Source organism: Staurois parvus, unplaced genomic scaffold (genome assembly GCF_062004578.1).
Source record: "Staurois parvus isolate SC_StPar_1 unplaced genomic scaffold, SC_StPar_1.0 ptg000649l, whole genome shotgun sequence".
NCBI lineage: Eukaryota > Metazoa > Chordata > Amphibia > Anura > Ranidae > Staurois > Staurois parvus.
The window spans coordinates 226,023-252,998 of NW_028318445.1; the positions used below are offsets into that span (position 1 = coordinate 226,023).

Sequence of the window (26,976 nt, forward strand, 5' to 3'; positions counted from 1 at the left end):
CTCGCTAGGCTCGCCAGCAGGATCCTGAGAAGGGGAGGTTCAGGGTGCAAAACCTTTGCACAGAGAGGGTAAGTATAACAAGTTTGCTATTGTAATCAGGGGCTGACTGACCATTTGGAAACTCGGGCACTGCCCGAGGGCCCGGGGTCAGTAGGGGACCCCATGAGATGCCCCTGGTACCTTTTTCATAGGCTTTTTTGAGTTTGGGCAAGGATACAGGGGCCCCATGATCCCCTATTGCCCGGGGGCCCCATGAGTTGTCAGTCCGTCCCTGATTGTAATACGAAAAAAAAAATATGAAGCTTTATAATCACTTTAAGTAGTGCATGATTTTATAGTAGTTTCATATTTGTGCTAGTTCAGGTGCTGGTATAACTTTTTTTTTACTAAAACTCTTTTTATTGAATTTTACGTATGTAAACAAATGCATACAGTTTACAATAAAACAACACAAAATCCATAACCGGCGGCCTCGCAGGGCCAGAACCAAAAATAATAACTCTAGCACAGACTTTACTAAATGGTTATAACTTTACCTAGGAAGAGTTCAGCGGCGATTCTGTTCATGCTGCTGTCACTGAATTCAATGAGGGATTCTTGTATGGGGTTCTATAAAGAGACACAGAGCAGGTTATAGATGAGCAGAAACCATTGTGACTTTGCTGGTGCTGGGACAATAAGTCAGACGATTTATAGACTTGCGAGGAAGTGCAGTAAAGCACAACCATTTTGCAGCACTGTGATTCTGGAAGCAGGGTCTGAGTACTTATTATAAATAAATATGGCTGCCACCATGTACATGTGTATTTACATATTTTACATAGAGACGTGGTTGTTAAAGCATAAACGCATTCTTTTGAAAAATTACTGAAATTGTACGCATTCTATTCAACCCAACAAGTTCACTTTGATAAATAGGGACTTTGTGTCTCCATCACCTTGGTAAATTTCAGCAATTCAGCGGGATCTCTGGTCTCCCTGCTTTTCTTTGAGCCCGGTTTGGAGGAATCTCTGCAATAAGAGACATAAAAAAGATTGTTAGTCTTGTCAGGCACCCCACAAGTAAAGATCAGATGTTCACACTTATTCCGTAGGAATAGACATTTTGTTTGTCAGTGATTCGACCTCAAAAGCCCCATCCCTGTGTAGTGAACAACTAATCTAAAAAAGCAACAGCAATAAAATTCTGACAAGGGTTCTTGTACCTCCGCTCTGTATCCGCAGCATAAAGAAAAAGTCGGTTAGTGCTTGACTTTAAGTCACCGGACACACCGCTGCGATGTAAAATTTCAGCGTGATTTCGGGTACAAAGACTTTATTGCTACTTGTGAAGATTTCTTGCAATTTGCAGTACGATTTCCATTATATTCTATGTATGTGAAATCGCAACAAAACTGCAGAAAAAGTAATGCAAGAACTACTTTAGAAATTGCGCTGCAGCAAATCGCAACTGTTAAGACACTAACATTCACATTCATTAGATGCGAGTTCAGGTGAGATTTAAATTCCCAAATCACACCGGTATGACCAGGCACTAGCACAGTGGCTAAATGGTTAGCACTTCTGCCTGGCAGTAGTAGGGTTGTTGGTTTGAATCCCAACCACGGCACCACCTGCCTAGACTTTGCATGTTCTCCCTGTGTCTGCATGGGTTTCCTCCAGGTACTCCAGTGGTTTCCTCCCACCAGGGGTGGACTGACAACTCATGGGGCCCCCGGGCAAAAAGGGATCATGGGGCCCCTGTGTCCTTGCCCACACTCAAATCACACCCAAAAAAGCCTATGAAAGGTATCAGGGACATCTCATGAGGCCCCCTACTGACCCCAGGCCCTTGGGCAGTGCCCAAGTTCCCCAATGGTCAGTCTGCCCCTGCCTCCCACACTCCAAATACATGCTGGTAGGTGAATTGGCTCCTGTCTAAATTGTCCCTAGTATGTGTATGTATGAATGTAAGTTAGGGACCTTAGATTGTACACCCCTTGAGGGTTAGGGACGGATGTGAATGTACAATATATATGTAAAGCGCTTTGTAAATTGATGGCGCTATATAAGTACCTGAATTAAATAAATATTTTTTTTTTTACTGTTAGCCATTTCATTCTATTCCAATGGTGTAAACAAGCAGCACTAGGCACCACTGTTGATGGTATTTATATAAAGAATTCCTACAATGTACCATTACAGCCTGAACAAGAGGCATACAAAATGCTAGATACATGACATAAAGGGAGATCTGTGATTCTTCTAAACAAAATTTTACCCCTTTCCTTGATTGGTCCAGTGGTGTAGTTAGGTTTCATGCTTCCCTAGGCAACATAAAAATCACCCCCCCACAAAGAGGCCCTGACACCGACCCACACCCCCCTCCCCCACAAAGAGAGCATGACATTGACCAACAAAACACCAGCCCCCCCCCCCTACTCCCACCCAAGAGAGCCTTCCACTACTTATACACCATCAAGCAGCCCGCAGCCTCTGTCAGATCCCACCTGGTCCCTATGCTGCATGTGTCCATTCTTCCATCCCTTCTTTCAGTAGGGGTGGCGCTGCCCCCCTGAAAAATGCCACTGCCCCCCTGAAAGAATGCTGCCCTAGGCAATTGCCTTGTTTGCCTTGCAGTAAATACGCCCCTGGATTGGTCTTTTTGTTGGGATAAAGCTAGCCATAGATGGATTTAAACCTGGCTGGTTCATCAATCCAACTTCCTGTGATCCAAGGTTGTCATGGCCACACCCACTGGGGGGGTGTCACAGACTGAGCTCACAGGATAATGTTGCACAGTAAGAGAATAATAATGTGAGCACCATTCTTTGCAGCATTACAGCATTAGGGACCGTCCACCGTTGACACCCAAGTAGAAGAGAAAGGACCCACTTAGGGCAAAGTGACAGAGGTTTTTGACAGCCTCCATACCCACTTACACTCACCTTTGCTTCTGCTCTCTGGACAAACCTGGTGCTCATGGTATGGGGGAACATGTGACCCCCTCCATTTAATGCAGTGCTAGAACCTAAGCAGCCAATCTCCATGCCAGAACACTATCACATGTGAAGGGAAGCAGGTCATCAACACAATGTAAGCTCTGACATCATGTTCTTTCAATGTCCCTTCAATGATTGTTATTTCCAGCCATACAACTATTGTTTTTACCTCTCATTGGCCCTCATTGCTGGAAATACCAGGGTTAAGCCAAATTACAATGGTAAATATTGTATTTTTGCCTTGCCTGTCCCCTCTTGTCCCAAACACAGGCACAAAAAGTGCCTATTAATAAATATATTCCTGATAACAGGCCTAGTCGAATCTTAGAAAATGGCATGAGAAGCATCCAACGCACCCTGAAGCTTTTTTCTCTTGCTCCTCTTGTGCCATCAGCCGCTGGCCCTCTCGGAAGTACCTCTTGGCAAAGTCCACCATGTTGTACAGACTGCCCTGTAGCACAATCTCAGAGGTGGATGGGTCAGTGTAATCATCCAAGCTTTCTGCATATTCACTGGGAGTGGGTGAACCCTGCATGAGAAAATGAAAGCCAATTTAAAAGTCATTAAAGTCATTTAATGATGTAAAGTTATTAAAATTATGTAGGTGAGGTAGGTGAGGGGAGGTTAAAAATCATATTTTTTTTAAAAAATTTGATTAAATAATCAAAGTTTGTGAAAAGTAGGTCTGAGTTAACTTGAGTTACTGCCAAAATTTCCATCCAGGGTTGGAGGCTGCCATAGTCTGACTCTTGGAAGTGGTGCACAGTTAGGGACTCTCTGCTGCTTTGAGCAATGGTGGCCTCCAACACCGGTTGGGACAGATCAATAAAGGCCCACATAACATAAAAGAGAAGACTAGTTCTTTAACTTACATCTGTTTTCCTGTCAAATTCATGAGCCACAGCCGTTGACGCAACAGCTACGGCCACCGCTGCCGATGCTGCCGCCCGGCTCTGCCTGTTCTGCGGCTCCCCCTTTCTATCGGCTGGTAGATTCACAAAATCCGGAGCTGCGACCGGTTGCACACATTCTGCTGGGAACAAAGCTGACCGACCATGGATGGCTCCAAACTTCCAGCCTGAGAAGGCAAGATATGATTTTAGTATCACTCTATTATGTATGATGTATAATGTCAGCCCATTATTATTATTATACAGGATTTATATAGCAGCAACAGTTTGCTCAGCGCTTTACAATATAAAAGCAGTTCAATACAAGAGGGTTAGGAGGGCCCTGCTCCATGGAGCTTACAATCTAAGAAGCCCATGTGCCATATCTACTGTGTCCAATGACTCCTACCTCTTATGTTGCTGGGGTCTCTTGTTATGGGGTGTTAGCTATAGTTAAACCCAAAACAAAAAATGTAATTTATTGCAACTTACCAGTCGCTGGATGTGGTGGCTACAATGTTTAAGAGGGGATTTTCCCTTACTTTGAAGAGACACCCACTTACTTCTTGTGTCTCCAAACAGGAAAATCTCTTCACCAGGACATAGAAAGCAAAAAATCACCCAATCAATCAATCAAACCAGGTCAGGGACAAGGGTTGGGCAGAAGGGATGGCTGCCCTGGGCACAATGAGTCACCGTATGGATAGGGGTGGCTTCCTCTTGTTACAAGGCTGACAGGAGTAGTGACTGTGGCAGTGATTTTGACAAGCGACTGCTGGGCGTAGGATCCCCTAATCTTGCACATCAGGAACAGGGAACGGCGGGGACGCAGTTTGGCATCTTTGCTCTGGGTGCTGGATGACCTTGTCCTGGCACTCAATCAAACACAAAGGTTTTAACTCTATCCTACTCTATCCAAAATTAAAATTACAAAAATGTAGCTTTACATATACTTTAATCATTAATTTAGCTTGGCGAATCAGGGCTTTGATGTATTATAATGATAACAAAAATATACAGGCTTTTCCCCCGTGACCATATGGCTTAAAAGAAATGTCACAAAATAAAACCCAAGAATCACAGCACATCTAATGGAGACAGCACACAAGGAACAAGCAGACTTTTCAGTGGTGCCAATAGACATCAAAGTTTTGAAAGGAAAAGGTAAAGAAACGTGCAGAGAGCAGGGACATGCCACAAAACACCCACCAAAATCTTGAATGCCGCGTTTCAGCTCCTCTAAATATATGACTTTCTTCCTTACAACGCAGCCATAGTTGTGGCCTGGTGAACAATCCCATTGGGCAGCATGAAAATTCACAGAACAAGTTAGAGGGATGAGAAGAGTACCTGCCCCATTGACAAATAATTAATACAGTGCCAGTCTATAGCTTGAGTACCGCTCTGGGCCCATAAAAAGTTATATGTACCACCGTTGGGTACTTATAGTTTGGCCCCCTATTGTTATCCATTGATGTGCTTTAGATACCTACAGTAGTTGCCACTGACCTTTTTGTTGTCCTTCTAGAGGTTGCAGGCGGATGATATCTCCTTTATGGAAACTCAGGAAACTCTTGTCTTCCGTCACATAATTCTGCACGGCGACCACATAATTAGAATCCTGGAAATGCAAATAAAAAAAAAAGTAAATGAAATAAACTTTTGCTGTACAGTCAATACAAAAATTCCTGAGCATAACACTTGGTGGCTTATATATATATACAGTAATACCTTGATTTACAAATTTAGTTCGTTCTGCAGGACTTTTCCTATAGCGAAAAATTCATAATGCATTGAAAACCAATTAATCCGTTCCGGAGGACAGAAAAAAGTAAATGCTACTAAAATACTGCATGACTTAATAAAATAACTCGTGTTAATGTTTCAGCTGTCAGTGGGGTTCCCCACTGACAGCTGAATGTAAAAGAATTGCCGGCAATTAAAAAAATAACTTAAAAAACGGAGTAGGGTCCCCCCTCCCATCCATACTGAGCCATTCGGGTCTGGTATGGATTTTGAGGGGAACTCCCGTGCCAAAATGAAAAAAAAAAATGGCGTGGGGGTCCTCCCCAAAATCCATACCAGACCCTTATCCAAGCATGCAGCCCAGCAGGTCAAGAAAGGGGGGGGGACGAGCAAGTATATATATACGTGTTCCAATATAACTTACCTTCTTCAGCTCCATGAGAAAGCTGTCTATCATACTTTTCACCTGGCTGGACCTCGAGGAGAAGAGAATAAGCTTCTCATTGGTCAAGTTAAACTCCAGCATGTTCTTAGACAGCACCGTGACAAACATAATGTCTGTGTAGCTACAAGGGCATGAAAACAAAGGGCATTTAATAAAGCAACTCCAAAAAAAATAATAGTCCATAACGATAAAATATAAAATTGCATTTGCTGTACATACCGTTAATCCAGAGCCGTTGCCTGCAATACTTCTTTTCTGCCACAGGTTTTGCAGGTGAGTGATGGGCAGTGTCACTCAACCTACTTTCTCTGAGCCCAGGCTCTCATGCATCTGCCCCCAGCCTGTAACTGACCAGTTAAAGCTGAACTCCAGAGAAAATAATAATTTCCTTTGCAGTGCGGCGCTGGCAGATACAGGCAAATACTTATCCATCATACCATACTATCAGGGAGGTGTGTGATTGACCCCAAATGTATTCTACAGCCGGAAAACAGCCCCAGCCAATGTAATTAAGAACTATCTTCAGTGTAAGGAAGAAGAAGGAATCGTGGAAGTGATAGTATGGCCCTCAAAGAGCCCTGATCAACATCATGAAGTCTGTCTGGGATTACATAAAGAGAAAGAAGGATTTCAGGCAGCCTACTTCTACAGAAGTGGTTAGTTCTCCAAGATATTTGGAACAAAACCTACCTGCCGAGTTCCTTTAACCACTTCCTGTCCGGCCCATGTATATAAATGGCCGGACGGGAGCAGTGCAGGAGTGGGTTGCAGTTCATAAACGGCGGCCACCATTTTAGCCTGTACACGCTCCCAGGGAGCGCGCGGCACCGCAATCCGGTGCCTGCTGTGAAACGAGGGTGGACATTTCAGCAAAACAATGATCCAAAACACAAAGCCAAGGAAACTCTCAACTGGTTTCAAATAAATAAAATAAAGCTGCTAGAATGGCCCAGACAATTGCCTGACTTGAATCCAATAGAAAATCTATGGAAAGAACTAAAGGTCAGAGTTCATAGAAGAGGCCCACAGAACCTTCAAGATTTGAAGACTGTGTGGAAGAAATCATATCTGATCAATGCATGCTGCTAATTTCTCCATACAGGAGGCATGTTCAATACTTTTTCCCTGTGCCATTCCATTTTACTACACAGAACTTCATTTCTGAACTTGTTTTGGGTTATTTGTATGTATGGATTGCATGGGTTGTTACCGACACGTAGTTAATATTTCATGTCAATAGCACCCTTAGAAATAGATTTACCGAGAAAAATTGTGAGTGTTCAAGACTTATTTTGCCCGCTGTGTGTATATATATATACTGTATATAGGTGTATTACTGTGCAAAATCAATATCCTTTGCCTTCAAAACACAAATTTAACCACTTCATGTCCGGACACTTTTACCCCCTTTTCAGCTTTCAGCGCTGTCACACTTTGAATGACAATTGCGCGGTCATGCAACACTGTACCCAAAGGAACTTTTTAGCATTTTCTTGAGACAGATAACACTTGATTTTGATGGTATTTATTCACCACTGGGATTTTTTTTTTTTTGCTATATAAATGAAAAAGTCCATAAATTTTGAAAAAAGTGTTTTTCTTATAAAAGTTTGCAAATAAATAATTTTTCTTCATAAATCTTGGCCAAAATGTATTTAGCTATCTTTTTAGTAAAAAAAAAAATAACCCAAATTAGTTTATAACCAAAAATTATAATCTTTCAAAAAATTATTTTACATTTTTATTTTTTTTTTATATTATTATGTATGGGTTTTTTTTAACATACTGTCACCCTAGCACTACACTACTTGTAGGGGGTGATGAATATTTTTTTTTTTACACTGATTGCTTTTACACCCATAAAGGATGTAAAAGCAATCATTTCTCCTTCTCTCTGACTGCATTCTTGCAGCCATTGAGAAATACTGTGAGAGCTGTGATTGGTCACAGCTTATTACATGGTGCAAGGCTGCTGTGAATAGCCTTGTACCATGTGACCTCTGTGATCATTCACAGATTCCACACGTCGTAAGCAATGATGTCAGAAGTGACATCTTGCTTATTACTAGTCATGTGATCACTGATTGGCCAGTCAGTGATCACATGATCGGGACCTCACACAGAGGCACCGGATTGCAGCTGCAATCACTGCCCGAGTGCCCGAATGGTCAGTCCGCCCCTGCAAGACCGCTATTCAGCAACATGTGACCTTCAAACAGCCAATTACAGGTAAGTTTACAAATTTACTATTAACTGTCAAATCGTATTAATCTCCAGGGGTCTGCAACAGTCCCGTAGGTGGGCGTGGGGGGCAATTCTTTGCCCTGCTCACCTTCATTCATGGCCAGATGACTAAATTCGATCCCTTTTTGCTCACCTGTAGCTCCGGAGGACTCTCAGTTGCTCGGGTGTATTGCCACCACTCTTCAGCATCTTCAGTAGCTTTATCCCCATATGAGAAACACCAAGAATCTGTACACCGGTGCCCACGCTACCCTATCAAGGAAAGGCAAACAGACACCGAGACTTATCCCTGCTTCATAAACATCACACGGGAAATACCAGCACTAGTTTGTTAGCCTTATCATTCTGATATTTGATTGGTTACCATGAGTTACTGCATGCAGGTCTTCTTTAAAAAATCCAGCCAATTGTTGGGCCCGAACATTGTCATGTGTGGGAGGGGCTTATCAGCTCTGTGTAAGCTCTGACATCATCTGACAAAAAGCCTACGCAGCGTTTGACACATTTAAAAGTGTTTTCACTGACATCAGTATATCCCATGTAATCATCTGTCCGGGTTTACCCCATGCTGCGAGCACTGATTAGATGTGCATGGTGACGTCATGTCCAGGCCCAGCCCTACGCGTTTCATCATTCAACATATTGGTGAGTTTATTTTAGCAAATTTGGTGGTGGATACACTGCATGATGATGAATTAAAGAGTTTTGGATTTAAATTTCCTATTCCTAAAGGGAAGTGCTTTGTTAGCTGGTTTATAACATTAGCAGCACTGATTTGTTTGAGAAGATTCACAGCAATTAAAGGATTACTAACCGCTTCCCTACCATCCTATAGCATAAGTACTGCTACAGGGTGGAGTACCTCAGTTTACAAATTTAATTTGTTCTGCGGGACTTTTCATTGTGCGAAAAATTTGGTTTCCCATAGGAATGCATTGAAAACCAATTAATTTGTTCCAGGGGTCAGAAAAAAGTCAAAAAATGTTTTACCTGTTCAAAACTCTTTGTAAAGTGCACTTTAAAGGCATAAATACTGTACAGGGACATGATTAAAAAAAAAATTGTATATGCATTGAAAACCAATTAATCCGTTCCAGAGGTCAGAAAAAAGTAAAAAAAAATCGTATCTGTTCAAAACTCTTTATAAAGTGCACTTTAAAGCATAGTGCTGTTCATAGTTCTTAATTAGTACAGGTATGAATTGGATAGCAGCTACACTGTTTCATATTATACCGTGATATGTTCTATAATTCTCCCTTATAGTTGAAGGTAACTCTAAAGAAAATTAAACCAAAAAATTGTATAGTGTATGGCCAGCTTTACTTTCCCCAGGTGTTATAACTGCATATACATCCTTTCCTCTTACCGCAGCTGGGAAGAGTCTTGAGAAATATACTTCCCACTCCTCTCGGGCGGCCGTCACTACCTTCTTTTTCACAGAGTCATCAGCGATGGCGTTAATGGAGTCCAGCCTATATTCAGCTGCAAACGACAAACCAACACTAAGTCCTCATGCACACGGGGCGTTTTAATAACGCTGGTAACATTAGCTGTGTAAAGTCATGTTAACTTGAGTTTTTCAGCATTTTTTTAGCTTTTTTGCATTAGTGTTTAGCTGTGTTTTTCCGCATTCTTTTTACCAAAAAAATTTTTTTTTGGTCAAAAAAAGTCCAAAAACACCTATATTCAGCTGCAAATGACAAACCCACACTAAGGCTCCATGCACACGGGGCATTTTAATAACGCTGGTAACGTTAGCTCAGTAAAGTCATGTTAAAAACGTGTGTTTTTCAGCGTATTTAGGTGTTTTTGCAGTAGCGTTTAGCTGTGTTTTTCTGCGTTCTTATTTTTTTAAAAATTTTGTTGGTAAATGTCAGATGCCAGATACTGGAAGGATATCCACTCTCCTCTAGATGTCAGATACTGGAAGGATATCCACTCTCCTCTAGATGTCAGATACTGGAAGAATATCCGCTCTCCTCTAGATGTCAGATACTGGAAGAATATCCGCTCTCCTCTAGATGTCAGATACTGGAAGAATATCCGCTCTCCTCTAGATGTCAGATACTGGAAGGACATCCACTCTCCTCTAGATGTCAGATACTGGAAGGATATCCACTCTCCTCTAGATGTCAGATACTGGAAGAATATCCGCTCTCCTCTAGATGTCAGATACTGGAAGAACATCCGCTCTCCTCTAGATGTCAGATACTGGAAGGACATCCACTCTCCTCTAGATGTCAGATACTGGAAGAACATCCGCTCTCCTCTAGATGTCAGATACTGGAAGGACATCCGCTCTCCTGTAGATGTCAGATACTGGAAGAACATCCGCTCTCCTCTAGATGTCAGATACTGGAAGGACATCCGCTCTCCTCTAGATGTCAGATACTGGAAGGACATCCGCTCTCCTCTAGATGTCAGATACTGGAAGAACATCCGCTCTCCTCTAGATGTCAGATACTGGAAGAACATCCGCTCTCCTCTAGATGTCAGATACTGGAAGGACATCCGCTCTCCTCTAGATGTCAAATACTGGAAGGACGTCCGCTCTCCTCTAGATGTCAGATACTGGAAGGACGTCCACTCTCCTCTAGATGTCAGATACTGGAAGGACGTCCACTCTCCTCTAGATGTCAGATACTGGAAGGACGTCCACTCTCCTCTAGATGTCAGATACTGGAAGGACATCCACTCTCCTCTAGATGTCAGATACTGGAAGGACATCCACTCTTCTCTAGATGTCAGATACTGGAAGGACATCCACTCTCCTCTAGATGTCAGATACTGGAAGGACATCCACTCTTCTCTAGATGTCAGATACTGGAAGGACATCCACTCTCCTCTAGAGGTCAGATACTGGAAGGACATCCACTCTCCTCTAGAGGTCAGATACTGGAAGGACATCCACTCTCCTCTAGAGGTCAGATACTGGAAGGACATCCACTCTCCTCTAGATGTCAGATACTGGAAGGACATCCACTCTCCTCTAGATGTCAGATACTGGAAGGACATCCACTCTCCTCTAGAGGTCAGATACTGGAAGGACATCCACTCTCCTCTAGATGTCAGATAACGGTCCTTAAGGTGGAACTAAACCATATCTGAGCACTACAAACTGAAACGCTATTTAATTCATTCTTAACATTCAGAGCAAACATACCCATCCATCCATGTCTCCATGCTTAATTTTTTTTTTGAGAAGTCACTTTGAAAAACACCCCCTGTATGCTGTTTGTGACAATAAGTACTTTAGACCAAATATCCATCATGACAGGTACTCTTACCCAGCAGAGATCTCATTTTTTGTCTCTCCTCTTTGGTGATTCTGATGCAGCTCTCAGACAGGGTGTCATTGACCACCTGTAAAATTAAAGGGGAACAACAGTAAGTGACTCATTTATGGCATTCTTTGGTCACTTCCATTCATAGGCACCACAGCATGTGTACAGCCCAGTCCGGCTATAGTGTTAGAATTTAGGTGGGTGGCCGGGAAGTGGTAAAACCACGTCTCAAACACCTGTTTTTACTGCTCCTTTCTGGCTGTGTGAAAGAGATCGTGGGGTAATGCTTGTCATACATCATTTTTGTGTACAAGGAAAAGTTTTTTCTGCATATTACTGCAATCATTGCTAAACAGAGTATCCTCACTGGCACAGGTACAGGGTTGCAATTGGGACCTGGCCCCATACTCCAGGGGGCCCGTGCAGCTCCCCTGTACAGTTAGATAGGAGGAGCGTCATATAGAGGAATCGATGCCCTACATTTTCCTCCTACAGCCTTTCAGCAGCTGCAGGAGGAGAACGGAGGGGATTGGTTCCTCTACATGCTTCCTTGTTGCTCCTCCTATCCACCTCCTGCTGTCATCAGGCCCCTGTGTGACCCCCTGCTCCCCCCCCCCCCTCCATCAAATGTAAGGTTGGAGAGCAGGGAAGGGGCCAGTAAATGTGTAATTTACCAGCCCCTTTCTTGTCTTAATGAATAGAGTCAGTGATCAGTACCAATCACTGACTCTGTTCATTCATAACTGAAGCACAGTAAACTGTGCGTCCTAGATTGTAAGCTCCAAGGATCAGGGCCCTCCTAACCCTCTTGTATTGAACTGTATTGTTGCTGTATTGTCTCCCGGTATATTGTAAAGCGCTGAGCAAACTGTTGGCGCTATATAAATCCTGTATAATAATAATATGCTTCTGTTTATGAATGGATGGGAAGCTGTGTACAGACCTATTCCTGTCTATTCATTCTGAGGCTGCAGAGATGGAGATTGAGGGCTGTTATTATTAAAAAATACAAAAATAAAACAACAAAAATACAAATCTGCTGAAACCATTGGCAAAACTAGCAGGGTTGCAAAGGTCGCATTTACTACCGAACCCTGGCATTGCTCCACCGTGGGACAGCAAGAAGGGGGCCCATTGAAGAACATGTGAAAGGGTCCCACAATGGGAGTAAAGGGCACTGGGATTAGATGGAGATTGAGGGCTGTTATTAAAAAATAATACAAAAATAAAACAAAAAAAATACAAATCGGCTGAAACCATTGGCGAAACTACCAGGGTTGCAAAGGTCACATTTGCTACCGAGCCCTGGCATTCCACCACCGTGGGAAAGCAAGAAGGGGGCCCACTGAAGAACATGTGAAAGGGTCCCGCAACGGGAGTAAAGGGCACTGGGATTAGATGGAGATTGAGGGCTGTTTTTATTAAAAAGTAATACAAAAATAATCAACAAAAATACAAATCTGCTGAAACCATTGGCGAAACTACCAGGGTTGCAAAGGTCGCATTTGCTACCGAGCCCTGGCATTCCACCACCGTAGGGCAGCAAGAAGAGGGCCCACTGAAGAACATGTGAAAGGGTCCCACAAAGGGAGTTAATGGTACTGGGATTAGTGGGAAGTGCCCCACCTGTGGGTCCTTTTATGGTTTCTTGCACCGGGGCCCTGAAGGTTCTAGTTACACCTCTGCTCACTGGCTAGATGCTGAGAAAGCTCATGCCATGAATGATATGGTGTTTACACAGCCTAAATTTGGACCATCTAAGTGCTAATGGTCATAAAAGTATCTCACCTGCTTAAAGACCAGATCCAGGATGAGAGGATTGTTGAAACTGTCTCTGGGATAGAACACCTGCAGAATAATACAATATATAAGAAGGTATAAGATGGTAGACCATTGTATGTATGTGAAGGAAAGAACAGTTCTAGCAGTCTGCAGTTAGAGTACCCCTTTATTATTCAGTAAAGAGCTCAGCCAGTCCGTTTTCCACTTTGTAATGAGCATGCTGACAAAAGGAGAGAGCACAGTGACCGAGAGATCAGCTCATCAGTCCACTGCTTTTCTTTCAATGACCAGTAACAGGGTAGGGGAGAGACAAGACCTGTAAGTGTTACTAAGCAGCAGAGATAAATTAGATATTATTCCCTGCTAATGGGGACTGGACTGTGTGGCAGAGTTGTGTAAATCTCAGGACTGGATGGACAGAGGTACAAATCTTTAGGCAAGTAAAACAGCTGTCATATATGTACTTCACCTTCACTTTACCCTTCAGCCCCTGCATTCAGCCAGCAGGATCTCAGAGAAGAAGCACGGTGTAAGCTCCAAGTTGTACTTGTGGAGCTTACACAGAACTGAGTTGTTGCTTCCATGTGACAGTGCTGATGCTTGGCAATTGGTCACTCCTGACAGGAAGAGGAATATGTCTCCTGCTCCTCATACTAGGAAGTACCCAGTATTGTCTTCACTTCAAAATGCTAAACAGGGTAGCAGATGAGAAAAGTGACCCACATGAAAAATAAAATACATTTTCAAATATACTATATGTCTTTAAAAATACATTTAATCTACATTTTTGGAATGCATTTCCAAATATATGTAAAATATATGTTAAAATTACTTTTTTATATGTAAAAAAGAATCTGAAGAATATATTTAAAAAAAAAAGTAAAAAAAATATTTTTCATAGATTTTGTAATATAATGTAAAAACACATTTCAACATGCAGTGTGTGTATGTATATATATATATATATATATATATATATAATTTTTTTTTTTTTAAATATATTGAATACGGCCAAAATTTTAGTATTTCAAATATATGTCAATATATTTGGGAAGAATATTTTTAAAATATATTTCAAATATATTTTTCCTCCATATGGGGATGGTGACTATATTCGGCTAGGAAGGGGGAACGCTGAGTGGGTCTCTCTAAACAGATTGTCTTCCAGTAATGTTTGACATGTCACCTCTTTCCGGATGTAGATCCTCCAGGGCACGTTGCTGTAGGTGTAGTACTCCTCACTGTACTGTCGGTGAAGCTGAGTCTGGATGTTCTCCTGATCCTCCGACAATTCCCGTGAGATTTGCACTAAAACAGCAGATTCAACATCATTGCCTGGCACCATATTACATATGTTGATGAGTATTGGCATGGACAGGGGTTTTAACCACTTTCCCTCCAGAGGATTTCCCCCCCTTCCTGACCAGGCCATTTTTTTCAATACGGCGCTGCGTTACTTTAACTGACAATTGTGCGGTCATGGAACGCCAAAGTACATTTATGTCCTTTTTTTCCCACAAATAGCGCTTTCTTTCACTGGTATTTGATCGAGTCTGCGCTTTTTATTTTTTGCGCTATAAAATTATGAGGGCTTTACATATACAGTACATATATATATATATAATTTATTTCAGGTACTCATATAGCGCCGGCAATTTACACAGCGCTTTTACATATATATATTGTACATTCACATCAGTCCCTAACCCTCAAGGGGTGTGCAATCTAAAGTCTCTAACTTACATTCATACATACACATACTAGGGCCAATTTAGACAGGAGCTGATTAACCTACCAGCATGTCTTTGGAGTGTGGGAGGAAACCGGAGTACCTGGAGGAAACCCACGCAAGCACAGAGAGAACATGCAAACTCCAGGCAGGTGGTGCTGTGGTTGGGATTTGAACCAGCGACCCTAGCACTGCCAGGTGGAAATGCTAACCATTTAGCCACTGTGCTGCCCATATATATTTTTTGTACATCCACATCAGTCCCTAACTCTCAAGGGGTGTACAATCTAAGGTCCCTAACTCACATTCATACATACACATACTAGGGACAATTTAGACAGGAGCCAGTTAACCTCCCAGCATGTCTTTGGAGTGTGGGAGGAAACCGGAGTACCCGTATGAAACCCACACAAGCACAGGAAGAACATGCAAACTCCAGGCAGGAGGTGCCATGGTTGGGATTGGAACCAACGACCCTAGTATTGCCAGGCGGAAGTGCTAAACATTATATATTTTCTGAAAGCAGAAGTCTTGTAGAATAAAAAGATTGTAGTTGCAATTTCTTATTTTGCACTATATTTGCGCCACTGTTTATCAAATGCATATTTTTTATAAAAATATAATAAAATGAATGCAAACACACACAACACCCAATTTTTTGGTAAAATAAAGATGAAGTTGTGTTGAGTAAATAGATACCAAACAAGTCAAGTTTTAAAATTGTGTGTGCCCGCGATATCCCAAAAAACAATGGTACCCAGTTAACATGGGGCTATGGTACTGCCCTGCTCACATGTTTGCATTTGCGGTTGTGTGCAGGGCAACAGGGGTTCTGTTTTTGTAATTTTTTAAAATGCCTTTTATTCTAGTTTTATTTTTTAACTTTTTTTATTTAACTTTACTGCGGCTAATGAATCCCTATGTGATAGCAATGGGCAGATGACAGGTCCTCTTTATGGAGACATTGGGGGTCTCCCAATGTCTCATTTGCCCTCCAAAGCAACTAAGAACAGATCTTACTTGGTTGGATGCGTCTCTGGGAATGATAGCTCAGAAATGGGCGGACTGACCATTTGGAAACTCGGGCGCTGCCCAAGGGCCCGGGGTCAGTAAGGGGCCCCATGAGACGCCCCTGGTACCTTTTTCATAGGCTTTTTTGAGTTTGGACAAGGACACAGGGGCCCCATGATCCCCTATTGCCCGGGGGCCCCATGAGCAGGGGCGGACTGACCATTTGGAAACTCGGGCACTGCCCGAGGGCCCGGGGTCAGTAGGGGGCCCCTGGAGATGCCCCTGGTACCTTTTTCATAGGTTTTTTTGAATTTGGGCAAGGGCACAGGGGCCCCATGATCCCCTATTGCCCGGGGGCCCTATGAGTTGTCAGTCCGGCCCTGCTCAGAAATCAGAAGTGAAAAGATTATCATTGCTTCTGGCTTCATTCATTGCAGAGGAGATTGAGGATTGGATTTTCTTTGGTGTCCTCCTGCTTGGCATCCTGAAGCCAGCTGATACGGTCCTGGGCTCCCAGTAAGAGTAGGGGAGCCTGGGAACCATGCACAATAAAAGTGATCAGGCAGTTATACAGCCGCCCAGATCACTTTTACTTTGCAGCTAGGAGCAGGGCTGAGGAAAACAGGCACAAGCTAATGGCTGCTACAGCTCCAACTCTCTGTATGTGTGAAAGCAGTGGTCTCTCTGCTGCAGAACGACAGGCCCCCTCGTGAGTCAAAGCATGAGCTCTGCTGATTGCAGAGAGCTTGCTCTGACTTACAGATGGCATGTCAGACCACTGCAGAGGGACTGCTGCTTACACACAGAGAAGCGGTCATTTTCTGCAAATGACTGGCAGGTAATGGGCTACTTTAAGGGATCTGGAATTACTTCATAAATAAAAGGAAGAGTAGGACCACACTTTGTAATGTGTCGGACACCCATGTGACCTCCTACCTGGAGGAGCTGTGGTTGGCCTGACGTGGCTGACGGGTGGTGGACTGGCAGCTTTCTTATTCTTGATGCTGGGAACAGGTTTTACCAAAGCCACTGACTCTCTGGGAGGCTGGATTCCAAAAACAGAACATGAAATTACAGCAAAAAAAAAAAGGTTAAAGACAAAAAAGCACTTTTTCTAAAATAATAATTTCACTCTGAAACAATTGCTGTCTCATGCTATGTTGTATGGAAAGTCTTTAAAAGACACCGATCATAAGAGAAATAAAAGCTGCATTGCTGAGCTCCTATGAAAATGCTAGTTGCCTGGCTGTCTCTGGCTACAACTTTATCACAGACCTAAAAACAAGCATGCAGCAAACTAAAGTCAAAAGTTTGAATTCCTTGAGATGGCCGTACACTGGTTGAAATTTGGCCAGTTCAGCAGGGACCAGGGGCGGACTGACCATTCGGCACTGGCCGAGGGCCCGGGGTCAGTAGGGGGCCCCATGAGATGCCCCTGATACCTTTTTCATAGGCTTTTTTGAGTTTGGGCAAGGACACAGGGGCCCCATGATCCCCTATTGTCCGGGGGCCCCATGAGTTGTCAGTCCACCCCTGGCAGGGACAAAACAGTGTGGTGTCATCCCTGTTCTACAGAAGCTGATTATTTGCTGGAAAACTTTTCTCGATCAGCAGCTGCAGCCACTGATCGTTGCATTTCTGACATTGGCAGGTCCCACTTCCCCTCGCTCCAGCACTGCGACCGTTCCCATACATCTTCCCTGTAGGCTATGGCTGCCTCTGATCGCATTCCAGCCTCCTAAATGTACAATACAGGGTTAATGCCTCCGTATTGTATGTGATGATGCACAAAGCTGCACCCATAGAAAGAGGCTTTGAGTGAAGCAGGAGAGCACTGGAGCCGGTTGGAGCCGGGAGATATGTGAGTGATGCAGCTTGATCTGCCATCCCTTAGACCAGTGTTTTTCAACCAGGGTGCCATGGCAACCTGGGTGCTTCTTGGGTTGCCGTGGGCTGGTCGTGAGCCCAAGACCCAGTTTGTCCTGGATCCAAGATGACTAAAAGGACTCTGTGATACAGGGTAAGGGGATTCTTATCAGAGACTCTGATTTGATGGGCAGACTCTGTTATGGGGGTGCTCAGATAGGGTGGCTGTGATGTGATGGGGGACTCTGACATGTAGGGGGATCTCTGACATGAGCTGCATTGTCCTGCTGGAGTAAACTGGAGCTATGAGAGATTGAGGCATGGTTTATGACCTGCACTGTAAGGCTCAGTTCACACTAACGTTGAAAGCAGGCGTTTGAGGGGAATTTCTAACGCTCCTCAATGCCTATGAAAATGATACACATGGCAGCACACAGTGCTGTTCACACTGAAGCGTTAGCATCGAAAACGTCAAAATTGACGCCTCATGTTGAGTCAGGAGGAGTTGAAGCCTTTCAACGCCTCCCATTCAAGTCTTTGGTGACGCTCCTCAAACGCCTAGCAGGCGTTTGCAGGAAGTTAATACCATTAAGTTCATTATAGGCATTTGTGGTGCGGTTTTAACACTTGCAAAACATCTATAAAACACCTCAAAACCGCGCATAGGTTCTTTGGGGAGCATTTTTAAGGCCTGTAAAATGCCTGTCTAACTCTATAGGGGGCATTTGGGAAGAAGCCAAGTGTGAACAAGCCCTAACTTTCACCCTCACCACCTGGGAATCCATCTTAGTTTTCATATATCATTTAAATGTAGAGCTGCCTAAGGTGCTCAATCGATCAATCATACTTCTAGACCTTCAAAATCAAATTTATTTATTATTTTATTTATTTATTTATTTTATTTATTTAATTAACATCTATTTAAAGTTTACACACAAGCACATTAATTTTGCACATATTTCACTTTTATATATATATATTTTTATAAATTTATATTGTTTTTTAATTTTCTTTTTAATTTTATTGATTCACTTTACTAAGACATATATGTACAAAATACACCATAGTAGCTCACAAGAATCACGTTTTTATATTTTTAGACTTCTAGACCTTGTCATACATGAGAGGGCCATTTTGTCAGTGACCAGAGGGTTGTTCGCCTCAATAAGTCGGACATCTTATTTAGAAGATTGTCTTTGGGCCTTCTTTGGGGGGAGGGTCTCTTCCTTCTCTACCACCCACCAGTCCTTGTGTGGCTTTGGTCAGGTGCCCATTGTCCCTGTCTCACTCATTTCTCTTGGCTTCTTTTCCTGCGGGTTGCCCATGTTATGCGGATAGCCATCAATATAGTGCTTTCCCCTATATTTGACCCCTGAAGAAGCCCATTCGGCGAAACGTATTGGGATTTACCACCTTCTGAAAATGTCTACATGTCTACAAGACAGTCATTCTATATCATCTCTTTAACTTCTTGGCGCCGGCCGAACGCAAATGTGCGGCCTCCCGGCGTCTGGGCCTTGACGCCGAGCAGCCGCACATTTGCGTTCTATTAAAAAAAAACATATGTGCTGGGAGCACTCCCAGCACACATGTCCGGTACTCATGGAAAGGTCCCGATCTCCTCTTTCGATTGGGACCTTTCCCGATCATGTGACCGCCGTGACGTCGTGTCACGGCAGTCACATGACCCTAAACCCCGCCCAGGGGCGGACTGACCATTCGAGCACTCGGGCACTGCCTGAGGGCTCAGGGTCAGTAGGGGGCCCCATGAAATGCCCCTATTACCTTTTTTATAGGCTTTTTTGGGTGTGCTTGAGTGTGGGCAATGACACAGGGGCCCCATGATCCCCTATTGCCCGGGGGCCCCATGAGTTGTCAGTCTGCCCCGTCCCCGCCCCACCTCCTGGCTTCTGAAACCCTTAAAGAGCCAGGAGGTGGCGGTGCCAAGGGGTTAAATAAGGAAGGTGGATTGGGGTTTATCGCACGTAATGGGTATGTTATTATCAATTAATTTCATGGGAGGATGAAGGATCTCTGTTTTTATACTACCTGTAATAAAATCTGATTTTTTTTTTATATTGTTATTATTGGTTTGTTTGAGTGTGCACCTTGAAAGTCCCACATATATTTTCTTCTTCTATTTTGGAACTTTTTTGTTTATTGCAATTTAGACAGGGGTGTCTTGAAATTCTGCATACTTTTAAAGGGTGGCATGACTAAAAAAGAGGTTGAGAAATGCTGCCCTAACAAGAAATTACCCTTGCAGTACGGGGAAGGGGGGGGCTGCATTGCAAAGGGTAGATTTTTTATTTTCATGGAGTTGGGCTTCAAATATAACCTACATTTGGCTCTGTTCTCTGTCATAACAACTGTTGTTTTCAGCCATGTGTTTGTCATTCCAACCATCCAAGATATATCATCCACATATGGTTTTTAGGATGTTCACGATGTTAAGTTTTAGTGAAGTTGTGCTTTAAGCCAAAAAAAGAAGGAAAGATGGATACAACTGAACGAAAGCTAAGGAGGAATTTGAGCTTTCAACTACAGGCAAGGGTGGACTGACAACTCATGGGGCCCCCGGGCAATAGGGTGTCATGGGGCCCCCGTGTCCTTGCCCAAACTCAAAATAGCCTATGAAAAAGGGGCATCTCATGGGGCCCCCTAATGACCCCGGGCCCTCGGGCAGTGCCGAGTTTCCAAATGGTCAGTCTGCCCCTGACTACAGGTGTACCTCGGTTTACGAACGCCTCGGTAAACGGTAATTTTCGGTTTACGAATGAAAATCCATTGAAAATAATGCATCGGTTTACAATTTTTTTTTTCGCAATACAAAGCAAGTTTCCCCAGGATGCATTGTGCCTGGGAGGTTTATAGCGCCGCCCCGTGCATGCTGGAGTCTGTGGTAGGACGTGGCATCGAGTTTGGAGGTGTTGGAGTGGTTTTTGCATTGAGTTTTGGATCCATTCTGGAAATTTTTTTATCATGTCCCTGTACAGTATTTATGCCTTTAAAGTGCACTTTATAAAGTGCTTTGAACAGATAAGACTTTTTTTTTTACTTTTTTCTGACCTCTGGAAGGGATTAATTGGTTTTCAATGCATTCCCATGGGAAACCGTGTTTTGGTTTACGAATTTTTCGTGATACGAAACGTCTCGGAGAAAGCATTAAATTCGTAAACCGAGGTGCCACTGTATTTGAATCCACATGAACAATATGCCAGGAATTGATATTAAAATGGATATTTAAATACATTAGAACTTTGTGCTATTTATTTCTCACATTTGGTATATTTTTATCATTTCGACATTAGTGTTCCTTCAACCTGAATACCAATTGGCAAATGGCTACCTTTGGGACATAGGACATATTGGAAACCGGTGTTGGGCCTGTCATTGGTCGGCTGACTATCTGCCCTTTCAGGATTTTCAGTGCCTCGTCATGGGGGTCCAGCTTCCGCCCAAATGCTCGTGTAGAGTCTCTCCTATATTTACAAGTATAACAATAAGCATAGTTACACACATGCTAAGTAGCTCACTCTCTTTTGGATGGACCACTTAAAGGAGCCATCGTCAACCATTATTATACATTAATTTATAGGATTTATATAACCATGGATATCTTTCAGTATATACATACTATGGAACAGACATACTATGGAAAGATTGATTTCTTTCAGTATATACATACTATGGAACAGACATACTATGGAAAGATTGATTTCTTTCAGTATATACATACTATGGAACAGACATATATGGAAAGATTGATTTCTTTCAGTATATACATACTATGGAACAGACATACTATGGAAAGATTGATTTCTTTCAGTATATACATACTATGGAACAGACATATATGGAAAGATTGATTTCTTTCAGTATATACATAGTATGGAACAGACATACTATGGAAAGATTGATTTCTTTCAGTATATACATAGTATGGAACAGACATATATGGAAAGATTGATTTATTTCAGTATATACATACTATGGAACAATCCCAGCATCTAGATGTTTGAACAAATGTCAGAGGGTGTGATTACAATTATTATGACAGTAATCCAAATAGAAATACGACTAGGGTATTGAGGAGGTCTTAGGCTTTACCAAGCCACTGAACACTCTTTGACTCCCAAGTCCACCACCACCATCCAAGGCTCACATACACCACAAAGTTGGTTTGGATTTAAAGGAGAAGTGCAGGATATAAAAAAACAAATGCACATACTAATCTATGTGGCTGCAGCATTGATCTGATGCTGCAGCTGTCCCCAGCCAGCTCTAAGACTGATCACATGACTGCTGATTGCTCAGTTCTTGGTCTTCGCTAAGCAAAGAGCATTGACTCTCAGTCATTACCTCTCATTACCTCTCTGCACCTCCAGCGCTCACTGGACCACCAGGCTGTGAAGGGGAGAGAGCAGCTAGGTGAGAGGCTAAGCCAGCTAACGGCCAGGCATCTGCGTGGATCCTAACCTTAAAGTTGGATCCCTCCAGAGCAGTGGTGTATTTAGGTTTTGTGCTGCCCTAGGCAACACAAAAATTGTCTCCCCCCCACACGGAGAGACCCTGACACAGACCAACACCTCTCTCCCCCACGAAGAGAGCCTGACATTGAACAACAACACCCAACCCCACCCAAGAGAGCCTTCCACTACCACCACCCCACATACACTGGCAACCCCCCACCCCAGCAAGACATAAGACACTCACCTTCACAGCTCCTGACATCCCCGGGAACAAGAATCAGGCTCTGCATACACCATCAAGCACACCATCAAGCCCCCCGCAGGCTCTCTCAGATCCTACCTGGTCCCCGTGCTGCGTGTGCCCCTTCTTCTATCCCTGGAAGCACTGCCCCCTGAAAAATGCTGCTGCCCTCCTGAAAAAATGGCGCCCTAGGCAAATGCCTTGTTTGCCTTGTGGCAAATACACCCCTGCTCCAGAATCTGGACCGGCTCTGTGACATCACCAGACAGCAGGCTTTAGTCTACTGTCTATTGAACCTGGGTGCACTAACTGCACTCCTGTGACCCTGAAGATAAGTAAGAAATCTCTGGCCATAATTCTGTTCTAATCACTAGTAAATACAGAGGTCTGAAGATTAGAGGGAGCTGCTGAGATAAGATATCAGCCGCACAGGGAATGCGATGTTTTTAGTCACTTGGCCAACTCATAGATTTGCATTGTAAGAAGAAGAAGAAAAGTACAACCATTGTGAAGGAGGGAGCAGAATCTTTAAAATGTATATTTGCAGTACCTGCAAGTATGGCTGCCCCATGTCATATATAATTATAGATCATAAATATAAACAGCTGATCCCAGTTACATGCTTCTCTAAGGTCGGCCATACATGGGTCGATTTCCGAATAATTTTTCGTTCGAAAATCAGACCTAAGAAGAGTCAACCAATGGCAATGGCACTGGCTGATTTTCGTGGTTCCTCCCCATTTCTTTTATCAGGCATGTTGGAAAATTTGTGAAAAATGACTGATTTTTGAAATCATTTATGGCACCATCGGATTACAGAACGAACAATGTTTTCGATTTTAGATCGAAAAATCGTTCGGAATTCGACCCATGTATGGCCTGCTTTAATCAACACCTTCAAAAGACTATGCGAAAAAGTTTTAAGAGTGTGATCAATGAGTCAATAGACTCTTTGAGGAATACTGATCAAGAAAATTAATAAAAGATTAAAATAATCACCTAATAATCGTAAGTAAAAGATTTAAATATCACAACTCGGTCTCTTCAAAAAACAGAAATTTCAATGGCCTCAGCGTATAAACAGTCTATGAAATTTCTAATGAAATAGACTCACCTTACAGGTTGGGGTACGGGACGTATTGCGCCTGGCTGCTTGTACTGATTAATGATGTCCTTGATGTTGTGTGTGGGTTCGGGATAATGCTCGGAGTTCAGAGTGGTATGATAAATGAGTTCTTCTGGTCTTGAACGGCTAGAAGGACCTAAAAGTGTAACATAATTGAAGAAAGACAATAATATGTTTACCTTTATAGGCTGACAAGAAAACCAAGCATTCCTGTTACTGTTACAGATGAGCCATGCCATTGCCTGCAATGCAAACCACCCACATTTAGCCTGCCAAATTTATTGAAAACAGCAAAGAGGTGGTCTTACTGTTATCTTGATAAATGATAGAAGGTGACCACTCTTGATAAATGATAGAAGGTGACCACTCTTGATAAATGATAGGTGACCACTCTTGATAAATGATAGAAGGTGACCACTCTTGATAAATGATAGAAGGTGACCACCCTTGATAAATGATAGAAGGTGACCACTCTTGATAAATTATAGGTGACCACTCTTGATAAATGATAGAAGGTGACCACTCTTGATAAATGATAGAAGGTGACCACTCTTGATAAATGATAGAAGGTGACCACTCTTGATAAATGATAGGTGGCCATTCTTGATAAATGATAGAAGGTGACCACTGCTGGATGCTTCACAGAGGTGTCTGCTCTGATCTATTAGAAAGACCTACTCAGGACTCCTCAGAAATAATCACTACTTCTGCCCCTAACTACATCCCCAACTTCATCCGCAGATACTATCCAAATTGTCCTCTCCGCTCCTCCCAAAACAACTTGATTTCTAGCTCCCTGGTCACCTCCTCCCATGCTCGCCTCCAGGACTTCTCCAGAACCTCACCCATCCTCTAGAACTCCCTACCCCAGTATGTATGGTCAACCCCCACCCTATTCGCTTATTCAGGGAATCCTACCCCACCTCTACCTAAGAACTGTACTTGAATCAATTCCATCAGATCAGCTGCAGGGGAAAAAAAACGCAAAAAAGGAGGCTAACTCTACATCAATACCCATGCTTTCAGAATGGGATGTCCAGCAAGCAGACTAGGCTTTATCCCTCTGGACCTGCTGTGGTGGAGTGTACTAATCTCAGCACACACCAAGGTTCCATCTGCATGCTATATGTAATTTTTAAGTTCCTTTTTTGTCTTGTTTACCTTTTTACTGAAGGCACTGAACGTACCTGGCGATTGGCGGAACGAGCCCTCTCTGGTGGGAGAGGAATGAGTCCTGTAGGGAGGCGATCCATTTACAACATGCTTCTGTAAACAGAGCAAAGATATGTGTTATTAGTAATGTCAACATAACTGAAATTTTGTAAGCATACAGGGCCTCAGTTATCAGTGCAAGATCATTCATAAGGTTCTTCTTTCAATTTCTAGCCTGTGTTGGAGAAATTTGATAGCTATAATCTGGTTGCTATAGGTAAGACACACAGTTTGCTCACAGATATTTTATATGGTAGGCTTGGTATTACCTGGGTTGGTACCCCAGTCCTTGGCATTGGAGCCACTGTTGGGGTCACCCTGTATGAGCTGCCCCGGCTGGATGGCGTACTAATGCTGGGCTTGGGCCCTGTGGTAACTGGGGGCTCCGCTGCAGAGCTGGTAACCATTTGCTGTTGGATGGCCATGGCCTGCAAGGTCATCTGCTGCGCCTGAAGAAAGGGGTTTGAAAACGGCATCATGCGTTCAATGGCTTAGAAGACACAATACAGGTCAAAGGTCACATGTCAACCATGCCGTGCCAAGATTTCAACAAATTTTTATGTATGAACTTTACCTAAAATTTACACAAATGTGTTTGAAGTCTTCAACAACCTAAATCAGACTAACCAACTTTGAGAAGCTCGTAATGCACAAAATCTGAGCTAACTCTGATATTTGAGAGGGGAATTCTAAGTAGTAATGTTCCCCTTTAAGTTTAGAGCAAATCTGATTAAGAACATGTGCAGAGTCTAAGGCACGGGTGTCAAAGTGGTGGCCCTCCAGCTGTTGCCAAACTACAAGTCCCATGAGGCATTGCAAGATTGACAGTTAAAAGCATGACTCCCACAGCTGCCTTTAGTTGTTAGAGTCAGTTGCATTAATGTTTTGTTCCTTATGTGCCATTGATAGCCCCTGCGTGGGCGTACCTTTTGCCCTGTTGGCGTTAGAGCACTGTTTTTCTTTTATTTTGCATTTTTTTTTTCTGTGCAATTGATAACCCCTGTGTGGGCGAGTTTTATTGCCTCTGTTTTATAATGTTTAAAAAATTAATAAAAACCATTGGAATATAAAAAAAAAAAAAAAAAAGCATGACTCCCAAAGGTAGAGGTATGATGGGACTTGTAGTTTCACAACAGCTGGAGGGCCACCAGTTTGACACCCCTGGCCTAAGGGGTAATATTCTGTTAACTTTAAATCAAAAAACTCCTGGTGATAATATATATCAGGTTCACAATATACAGTATGTCTTATGTATATGTCTTGCCATACATTTATACTGCATGCACACAGTTCAACAACCTTACCCTCCTGAAATCATGGTAATGCTACCACCTATCTGATGGGTGACTAAAGTAAAAAATGAGATCTAAAGGTTTGCTTTCATAGTCATCTCTCCTTCCCCAGCACATGATTGGACAGGGAAGGGGCTGCAGCACACTGATGAAGTCATCCCTCTGCCCTTCACTACTGTAAGTGTGCTAATGGTGAGACAGAACTGTAAAAAAAAAAAATAATAGAACTCTGATCTGATTTGCCTTGCAAAGGGTTACAGAGGGCCGATATCAAGACTCAATGATGGCAAGATGGAATGCTCTGATGAACAATTTTTCATTATTTCCATATGAAAATTCCAACCCAAGTCCACTGTTGTATGGCAAACTTTAGTGTTCTCTGCGATTCTTCACTCCCCATCCCCCTGCCTTCAATAACTACATCCATGTTCCTCCTACCTTACCAGCCTACACATTGCCCATCATGTAGCACCTCTTCCCCCTCGAACTTCTAACTCCGCATCAATAATAAAACTTGCTACCGATCCGTAAAAACTGACGGCTTTCAAGGAAAAGAACAGTCCAGGATCAGTTTTTGTAAATAGAAATGAAGTTGTCCCCGTGTATTGATTCAGTCAAGTTGGGCATCCCATAATCCCTATTACCCTATCCAAGT

At 42.9% G+C, this 26,976-nt stretch overlaps 1 protein-coding gene across 1 annotated transcript in view; it reads right to left on the reverse strand.

The window, feature by feature from the left end:
* MYO15A (myosin XVA) overlaps nucleotides 1-26,976 on the reverse strand; it is a 162,140-nt gene that overhangs the window by 40,648 nt on the left and 94,516 nt on the right. The window contains exons 36-52 of the mRNA XM_089694083.1: nucleotides 25,299-25,478; nucleotides 25,005-25,083; nucleotides 23,806-23,953; nucleotides 21,328-21,460; nucleotides 17,049-17,157; nucleotides 14,559-14,680; nucleotides 13,379-13,438; nucleotides 11,594-11,669; nucleotides 9,673-9,788; nucleotides 8,440-8,558; nucleotides 6,042-6,183; nucleotides 5,381-5,492; nucleotides 5,081-5,155; nucleotides 3,854-4,059; nucleotides 3,338-3,510; nucleotides 939-1,011; nucleotides 537-609 (exon numbers count right to left, since the gene is read on the reverse strand). Of these exons, the coding sequence (XP_089550209.1) occupies nucleotides 537-609; nucleotides 939-1,011; nucleotides 3,338-3,510; nucleotides 3,854-4,059; nucleotides 5,081-5,155; nucleotides 5,381-5,492; nucleotides 6,042-6,183; nucleotides 8,440-8,558; nucleotides 9,673-9,788; nucleotides 11,594-11,669; nucleotides 13,379-13,438; nucleotides 14,559-14,680; nucleotides 17,049-17,157; nucleotides 21,328-21,460; nucleotides 23,806-23,953; nucleotides 25,005-25,083; nucleotides 25,299-25,478 (1,996 nt within the window). The remainder of the gene's footprint in view (nucleotides 1-536; nucleotides 610-938; nucleotides 1,012-3,337; nucleotides 3,511-3,853; nucleotides 4,060-5,080; nucleotides 5,156-5,380; nucleotides 5,493-6,041; nucleotides 6,184-8,439; nucleotides 8,559-9,672; nucleotides 9,789-11,593; nucleotides 11,670-13,378; nucleotides 13,439-14,558; nucleotides 14,681-17,048; nucleotides 17,158-21,327; nucleotides 21,461-23,805; nucleotides 23,954-25,004; nucleotides 25,084-25,298; nucleotides 25,479-26,976) is intronic.